Below are 9,375 nucleotides of genomic sequence, written 5' to 3'. Positions count from 1 at the left end.
CGTGTAGTAATCATGTTTGTTTTACCTAATTTGGGGTTTAGGTATTATGTTTTAATTAAGTATACTATTACAAGGTACTCATTCTCTTATTTTTTATATTTTTTTCATTTTAGGGCACTAACACTTGAAACTGTTTTTGCATATGAACTCATTCACACTAACACTAAATTTGAAGTTGAAGTTCATGTAGATGATTGAAATCTCCCCCCCCTAAAGAAAGTTATCTAGGGAGAAAAGACTCTCTCTAATTCATGATAGTGAAGTAAAGAAATCAAGCATATTGATTGCCTTATCTAGCTCCTAAGACATAATCCTAGGACGTGAAAAGAAGATTGATAATGTCATGTCTCAATATCTAACTTGCAAGATATTGGAAATAACGAATTTTCTTCCTAAGTTGCAATTTTTTTTTATATCAAACTAATCATTGCAAACATCATAGAAATCCATACCCTATTCACTCTTCCAAATCCAACTAACATGTAGGAATTAAACTCACATGGGAAGACCAAAATGTTGGCTCAAGTAGCTTCTTAAGAGGGAGGTGAATTCAGTTTTTACAAATTTAAACTTAACGTGTGCAAGAATTTGTTGAATTCTGGAAAAGAAAAAAACTTCACAAAGTTATTGTAATTTGAGTATAATGAGTCTCTATTTATAATGGAGGAAACTAGTAGAATACAATTATAATTAAACTACCATTGTCCTAGTTACACCAAAATGTTAAACATTAAAAGATAAGTCCTAGAATAATTGAACACATGAATATAAATAGAAGACTAACATAACTAAAACACCTTTAACTGAACTCTTCTGTGAGACCTCTTTCTATATGACTCCTTTAAGACTCCACCATATTAATTCTAGATTTGTGAGACTTCTTACTATGAGAGTTATGAAAAACTCTTTCAGACCAGCTGTTCAACAGAATTAAAGTACGTGAAAAGGCAAGTATAGGGACAAAATTCACATACCACAAAGGCATACCAAATATTTTGTTATCGATGTTTTTCTATTGGTATTCATTGCCCAAGAATTCGTACTTAGAAAATTCTAGTAATATCAGCTCTATTATCTTGAAATTTTATAAGAAAGAGTTTTGGGCTCTCCTTCAAGCCATGTGTATGCCTAAATAAACGATTACAACACAATATATCCAAAATATTAACTAGATTCTAGCTCTAGCAATCCTTTCTATCTAGATTGGACAAGGTTCTAAATACAGAATATAGAAATGTAGAATAATATTGCTGTAAATATCATTGATCATGTGTACACTATTTATAGAGTTACAACAGTGGTGATTACAACTCTACAATTTGAGTATGTCTCTAATTCAATAACTAGTTATCTTTATCTTTATCATTATCTTTATTTATATCTTTAGCTCTATCATTATTTTTATCTTTATCTCTATCACTAAATGAACCTGTCAAGAAGATGAAAAATACACAACAAAGAAAAACTTACACCCTTTGATTTGTTGAGAGACAACCTTATCCTTGAAATGTCCAAGCTTCCAGCCTTTGATGCACAAAAGGGATGGATAAGAACTTTACTAGAATGTATGCAAGGAATGGAATTTGAGAAAAGAATGAAAGGGATTTGCCAAATATGTTATTTCTTTCTTAGAAAGGACTTAGCAAGGAATTTTCAAGAGATTGAAATCCTTAAAGAACCGATCAAATCCTAATGGCTTTATGAAAATGCTTGCTAGTTGATTTTCAGTGGGAATAAATTCAATTATAATTACATTGGTTTGAACCAGCTCTTTGATGTAGTGATGTCTAATTTTTACATATTTTGATTGAGATTGGTGAACTAGGTTCTTAGACTTCTGGAGCTCATATTGTCACAATGGACTGTAATTTCACTTTGCTCTTAAGTGATAATCATCTAGTTGTTGTTTCATCTATAGGAGTTGTGCACAACAAATTTCACAAGCTATGTATTCAGCTTTGGTGGTAGATAAGACAATCAAATATTATTTCTTGAAAAACCAAGAGACAAACATATTTCCAAGTAGTTGGCAGCTACCACTCATACGTTTTTTGTATAATTTGCATCCGGTTAAATTGGCACTAGAGTAACCTACTAGATCAATGGATGATGAATTTGAGTATCAAAGGCATAAGTTGATTGTTTCAAGTAGGTACGGGAAATTCTTTTCACAACCACTAAGTGAGATTCTTTAGGGTTGGATTGAGATCTAGCACATAAGCATATAAGACATTATGCCCGGTCTACTGGCTGATAGATAAAGTAGGGATCACATCATGCTTCTATAGAGTTCTTGATCTATGGCCCTACTTGAGTTATCCAAGTCAAGTTCCAAGGATGAACTCATGGGTGTGCTAATTGACTTAAGATTTTCAATTTTGAATCTCATAAGGAATCCTTTAGTATATTGGACTACTTTATGAAAGTTCCATTTTTTATTTGTATTACTTGAAGTCCAAGGAAGAATGTGAGTTCACCAATTAAACTCATCTCAAATTCATTATACTAGCAAATTCTTGACATTGGGAGAGGTTTGTAGAACCGAAAATGATATAATCCACATAAATCTAAATGATAATTAAGTTTTGATCATGGTTCTTAGTAAATAGTATTTTGTCCAAACTACCTCTTTCAAAATCGTTTTTCTCCAAGAATTCACTTAATCTTTTATACCACACTCTAGGAGCTTGCTTATGTCTTCAAATCCTTCGGTTTTTCAATGCATACTTCTTCTTGAATTTTAGAAATGCGCTCTTGACATTCATTTAGTACAATTTGAATTTCATGTGATAAGCACATGCTAATACAATTTTAATTGCCACTAGTCTTGCCAAGGTGCATAGGCTTTTCTAAATCAATTTTTTCTTCTTGATTGTATACTTTGGAAACTAACCTAGTTTTACTTCTTACTACTAGAAATTCCTCATTCACTTTGCTCCTAAAGACCCATTTAGTTCCTATGACTTTACTGATTTTGGGGTCTAGGTCCTAGAGTACAAACTTTGTATCTTTCAAATTGGTTTAATTCTTCTTGAATTGCCATGATCCAAAAATCATCTTTTTCAACTAAGATAAAATATTTGGGCTCTTTTTGAGAAAGGAAGGCACTATTTGTCATAAATTCATTCGTTGTTTTTCTAGTTATAATTTTGACTTAATGGTCACCAATGATTTGTTCTAAGAGGTGATCTGCCATGAACCTATAGTTCTTTGGCTCCATAGGTGACTCTTCTTGGTTATTCGAGTCATTTGGGTTCTCTTCAAGATTTTGGTCTTGAGGTTGAGATCCTGGGGATGAATCGAAGGGGTTTCTCTATTTGTCATCGGAAATTGGAGTTGGGGTTGGATTTTATGAATCAGATTCGTCCAACTCAACATGCAACGACTCATCAACTCTCATAGATGTCATGTTGTAAACTCTATATGCTTTGCTATGAGATGAATGACCTAAGAATATTCTTATACTAGCCCTAGAGTCAAACTTTCTTAATTTTTGTTTTGGTTCTTTTAGTATAAACACTTTGCATCCAAAGGTACAAAATAAATTATGTTGGGAAGGGTGCCTGTGTACAACTCATAAAGAGCTTTGTTAAGAAGGGACCTTATGTTTACTTGGATTATGATATAACAAGCAGTATTTACACTTTTGTCCGTATGTAGCAAATTGTATGCATGTAGTATAACTCTTGCCATTTCAATTAAGGTTCTATTTCTTCTCTCAATGACACCATTTTGTTGATCGATCAATTAATCTTGGTTGATTGATTGTGCTTTATATTCTTGGCATATGCACTTTTGGTTGATCGATAATTGGTAGTGCCCATTCACTAAAGTGAATTTTCAAAGCATGGATATTTGTGATCCTAAGTGATTTTAATATGTATGAAATATATGTATGCTCTGGTAAAAACATGTTTGAATGCAAATATGTTCTAAAGCTCCAAAATTATATTTTACCTCAAGTTTTGGAAAGATTGAGGATTCTCTCTTACATAGACTCAGTTTTTACATTTTTTTCAAGACTTTAAAAACTTTTGTCTTCAATTCTCTACTTCTTTCTGAGAGTGTTTCTTCAAGAACACTTTGACATGTCATAGAGCTCAGTTCTTTGAGAAGCCTTTGAGTTTTGTGTCTCTTGAAAGACATGGATATGAAATGTTTGAATTGTAATTGTTAGATCAATTAAATTTTGTTATCATCAAAACCAAAAAACGGAGTCAGTACTCAAGTCAACAGTAACCTTAATTTTAAAACCTAAAATGCAATTTATTTCAATCTCTCCAATATTCAGCCATTGAAACTTATATAGATATAATGTGTAAGATATCATATATTATATGTACCATACACATACCAGTAAAAATATGAGGCAGGCTTTGTATCATCTCTAATTTACCACCTAGACATTGATTTTAAAAAGTTTTCTTAAAAACCTTCCTAATACTTTATAATTGAAGCTTGGAAAAGTGCAAGTGTCGATTAGCAGAAGAGTATCTCTTCTTTAAAATTACCACCAAAGATCCTAGCAAGGATGAGATAACATTCTCCTGTTGATCACTTGGGCTGATATCAGAGATTTGAATTAAAAATGTTTCAAAAATCTGAACAGTATTAAGCAGTCTCATTTCATTCATGGAATTTTTTTAATGAACTCCAGCATCAACCAGAACAATCGAAACAAAAAACCAGTAAATTTATCTCGTTTTCAGTACCAATAAAGAAAACTTAAAACTTCTCTAGTCCACCCCATCCATTCCAAGTCTCTCATTTCGGATCTTAATTCCCATATACCTGCACAAGAAAGAGAATCGACAACCCAGAAATCAGAACAACGTTACTCGTGTTGATGACAGCGGCAAGAATTACTAGCAATGGCAGTTGCACAGGGTTACCTTCCCAGCATCATGACCGTCGCCTGTGGGTTGGTGCCAGGGGAGAAATTAAAGACGGAGCCGTCGACGACCCTGAGCGCGTCGACGCCGAGAACCCGGTAGTCGGGGTCCACCACCTGGTGGACATGGCAGCCTCCATGATAGTGCCAGATGGTCATCACGGTGTCTTTGCAGTACTGTTCCAAGGACCTTGAAGCGTTGTCTTGTCGTGGCCGCAAGTTCACCGGGAAGTTCAGGGTGTTGTTCAGCAGCATGTCAGTGGGCATGAAAGGGTACCGGAAATTGGCGAACGCCCTTGATTCGATCACTTTCTCTATTACTCTGATGCCGTCCACGCATCTCTCCAGATCTTTGGGGTCCTTGAAGTAGTTGAAAGTCACGGATGGGTTATCGCTTGGGTTTCTGGATCGGAGCTCCAGGTGGCCGGTGGAGAGAGGGCCGTTGATCTTTTCGAGTATGAACCCGCCCCGGAAAGCTACATCGTCCAGACGGCTCTCCATTTCGACCGCCTTGGCTATGGCTTCTGGGGTTCTTTGCTTGGGTGGAACAATGGAGATATGCCCTGTCTGCAAGGAACCATTAACGATTAATAATGGGATACCGTCCTAAATAACGTGATCGGAGAAGGAAAGAGACAAATACCTGAGGGGAGAACATTCCGAAGTTCCTTGAGGGGCCAGCGGAGGCGAAATTGGAGCCGCTGGCGGCCTCGATGTAGCTGCCAGTCTGGGTGATGCCTACGACCTGTATGAGGGAAATCTCCACCGGAGAAGGAGAAGGAACATAGATTGCATTCATGGGATTGTCGGACATCCCCTGTCCCACCATGTGTTGATCCAACAGTACGTTAATGTCAAGGGATCTGAGATGCGTGGCGGGCCCAACCCCGCTCAGCATCAGCAGCTGAGGGCTGCCGATTGCTCCGGCAGAGAGGATGATCTCGTTCTTGGACCCCTCTGTCAAGTATGCTCTGTGTTTCATGCCTGCTGCATCTCTGAAGATGACACCATGGGCCAGCGGCCGTGGCCTCCCTGTTGCTCATTCACGACATCAAATTCAGAAGCGAGCTATTAACTGCATCGACAGAAAGAACAAAAATGCTGATACTTGCCTTTGGTCCTGAACATGATCTTGCTGACAGTGGCGCCGAGGAGGACAGTGAGTCCACTGGGATCGGCGTACTCCAGCAAATCCGCGGCGGTGTGCCTGTGACCATTTTCATCAAAGATGGACCCTCCGACCTTCGTCCCATAAATATGATCGTAAGTGAACCCATTGTAAGGCAACACTCCTGCCTCCAAGAGCCCATCTCTCACTGCCGATTGCCACAGCAGCATCGGCGGCCGAAAGGTTACGATCTTCTCGACCCACTCATACGAACGATTTACCAGCTTCCCGTCCCATCCAGCATCACTCACGTATTCGGGGCTTGCCCGGGTGTAGAAGCCGGCGTTGAGGCAGCTCCCCCCTCCCAAGACGCGCGCCCGGTTGTTGAACACTCCGTCTTCGGAGATGAAACTCTGGGAAGGCGAAGTGGGGGAGTGATCGGAGAGCGTGGCGGCGAAGGTTGTTATGCTGCTGATGTTGTCGTTACCGTAAGGGGAGCCGCCTCTCTCTAGGAGCAGGACCCGGAAGTTTTGGGAGAGCGTGGCAGCGAGAGGGCATCCTGCTGTTCCTCCTCCAACGATGACGTAGTCGTAGTAAGCGATGGGAGGAGCGGCTGTTGCTTGATGAAGGAAGGTATATTTTGGAGCTGCAACATGATCAAACAACACAGAAATCAGCACGCAGATAAAAAAAGAAAAAAAATATCGAGGACCTGCAACAATGCCATTTTTTTACTGTCAACCCATGCATTTTGAGGTCCTGTTGGTCGTTCAGAGTATGTTAACATAGTTGTCAGCGGTGATGAACTTTAGGTTTAAGTTGATTGGAGCAGCAGACGGTAGCTAAGAGCACAGAAAAATCAATTGCTAAGATCTATCGTTTGTCAGAATAAAACAAACTTGTGAAGACAAGGAAGAAGAAGAGAACCTGTTTCCGAGTAACAGAAGCCATGAAACGAGAGAAAGGCCAACAACAAGGGCGAAAGAAGCCTCCAAGATCCAAACGCCATCCCAGTTTTAAATTGAATCTGGCCCAGAAGACGTCTCCAAACGCAACACAACCCCAAAGAATCACGATATTGCCCAGCTTATGTACCAGACTCTGCCGATCAAGTAGCTGATAAATCCATCCGCACAAAGATTTCCTCACGAAACCTCTGCAACAAAACCCCATTCTTTAGTAATTTCTGCTCCTCACACCCAAAAAATGGTAGCAGCTCCCGCACCACGAAAAGCCCAAGAGCCTCCCTCCTCAACTTTCTCCCCGCACAAATAACACTTACCCGCCTCTGAACCTGCCATACCCGGCTTCCTGGCATGACAGAGAGACAAGACGATATCAATAAGATAGTGACCATATTCATCTTCCATTTATTCTTGCTCTGGAAGGCGTTTCCGAGAGGTAAACGAGTAGGGAATAGGGAATTTAATGCATCATCTTCCTGCTCCAGTAGATTGGATAAACGTACTTGCTTGTCTGTATATATTCTGCTTTTAGTTTCTATAAAAAAAAGTCTCGATTCCTTAATATGAACTGAAATAACCATCTAAATAACTAATGTGTAAGTAACCATATGATATGAATCCCCTGGCAATCGAAATTTTCAAGAAAGTTTTATATATATTGTTGATTTGATCGCTAACGTTTATTAAATTGGTGTTTTGGCATTTTATTACACCCAGTCAACTGGTCTTCGTATTAGTGGGATTGAGCCCCGACTCCACTTTGTGTATTTACATTGGCATTTGTATTTACATCTTTTTGTACACATTTTACAAATATATAAAAGGCCCCGACTCCTTCTTATCTACTCTTCTTTCTTCCTTTCTTCAAATTAAGTTATCCAGGGATTAAATCCTAGAATTCAACATAGTATCAGAGCTGAAATTCTAGGGTTTAAATTAAAGTTGATCAAGTTATAAAAGTTTAGAGGAAAAGAAACTCAATTCAGCCTTCAAGCAACAAAGGGTTTGGCTAGTTTTGAAGAGGAGCAAAAGGTTGAAGTCAATTTCGTAAATTCTCTCCTTAATCAGAAAAGTTTCACCTTATGTTTCACATAATGAGGGATTCGATTCAATTTTTTGATAGTTACAGTTATTTTTACTCAAACCTAATTATCCCTATCAAAACTCATTTTTTTCTTCATATTGAATGGTTGAAATCACTTTTTTTCATGTGCATGAGTTTCTTTAATTCCTTGTTTGTTTGATCTAATTTTTATGCCAAAAATTTGTCCTTTGGAATGCTAAAAGTCCTCTTGAAGCTCTCCTTAAGTTCTAGTTTTTTAAATGAGTGGATGCTCAATTAAGTTGTTAAAATCCTAAGTTAGGGTTAAAAGAATAGTTTTGGAAAGTAATCACTAGTTGTGGTTCATTTTTTATTGCTTTCTTGCTAGCACCTAGTTCATTTTTTCCCATTTTTAATCACTATTGGTTGTTGAGTGATTCAAATTCTGGTTTAGAATCTCAAACAACACAAAAACATGGGGTCATGCTTGTGTGATCTTGTGGGTGGTTTCCTTGCTTGTTACTTGCTGAATTTGATCACTTGACATTACATTATTCTATAGCTTCAAATATTTGTTATTTTTTTATAAATTCTTGTTCTCTTTCCTCCTAAGTTAACCTAAATATGTTGTTTTTCTTGAAAAAAATATCTTTTTTAAGTCATAATGTTTGAATCGTCAAATACTTCATCTTCCTCTAAGTTAATTTTAGTAAAAAGTGATCCCTTGAGGATTACTAAAATTCCAGTTAAAGGCTTGATTAATTACTTGTCTTGGTCCCAATGTGTGAAACGTTTTCTGATTATTAGAGACCTTGTAGAGTATATAATTCAACCACCTATGCATGTGGATCAACATGTTAAAACAAGATCAAGGGACTGACGTAACAGTCCAAACATCCACAAGAGAGAGCGTAGCTCTTTGGTTTCACAGCGAAACGAAACACACGAACATCAATCCAAAAAAAACTTTCCGTTGGGGATTTTCCCCCTTTCATTAAGTATATATCCTTTAGGTTTTCCTGTTACAAAATGGCCTGTGGGCCCAAGACAATACCCCCTCATCCCATTAAGCCTAATCAAATAACCCTATATACATATCCCAAATTATACAACAATTATGAATATAAATTACATTTAATATACATTTTAACATATCGTAACATCCCCCCTCAAATTGATGATGATGAGTCAACCAGCAACAATTTGCCAACCAAAAAATTATGTCGGGATTGAGACAATGCTTTGGTGAAGACATCGGCCACTTGAAGATCCGAAGAAATGTACGGTAGAGATATTACCCGGCGCTCCAAAGTGTCGCGGATGGAGTGACAGTCAACCTCAATATGTTTGGTATGCTCATGAAAAACCG

The 9,375-nt window shown here is 37.8% G+C and overlaps 1 protein-coding gene across 1 annotated transcript; it reads right to left on the bottom strand.

Moving 5' to 3' along the window:
- Positions 1 to 4,736: 4,736 nt before the first annotated feature.
- LOC137934909 (protein HOTHEAD-like) lies at positions 4,737 to 7,183 on the bottom strand. The gene is made up of 5 exons (XM_068779493.1): positions 6,927 to 7,183; positions 6,000 to 6,645; positions 5,535 to 5,919; positions 4,893 to 5,458; positions 4,737 to 4,791 (listed from the first exon to the last, which is right to left on the bottom strand). Exons 1-5 carry the CDS (start codon positions 7,006 to 7,008, stop codon positions 4,737 to 4,739), a joined length of 1,734 nt encoding a protein of 577 aa, XP_068635594.1. The 5' UTR covers positions 7,009 to 7,183.
- Between the last annotated feature and the right edge of the window lie 2,192 nt (positions 7,184 to 9,375).

The sequence above is a fragment of the Aristolochia californica genome, unplaced genomic scaffold (assembly GCF_029961685.1).
Source record: "Aristolochia californica isolate CCGP_79_NKW_82.1479 unplaced genomic scaffold, dmAriCali1.0.hap1 SCAF_6, whole genome shotgun sequence".
In the NCBI taxonomy this organism is placed as follows: domain Eukaryota; kingdom Viridiplantae; phylum Streptophyta; class Magnoliopsida; order Piperales; family Aristolochiaceae; genus Aristolochia; species Aristolochia californica.
This window is presented reverse-complemented; position numbering and strand designations above follow the sequence as displayed.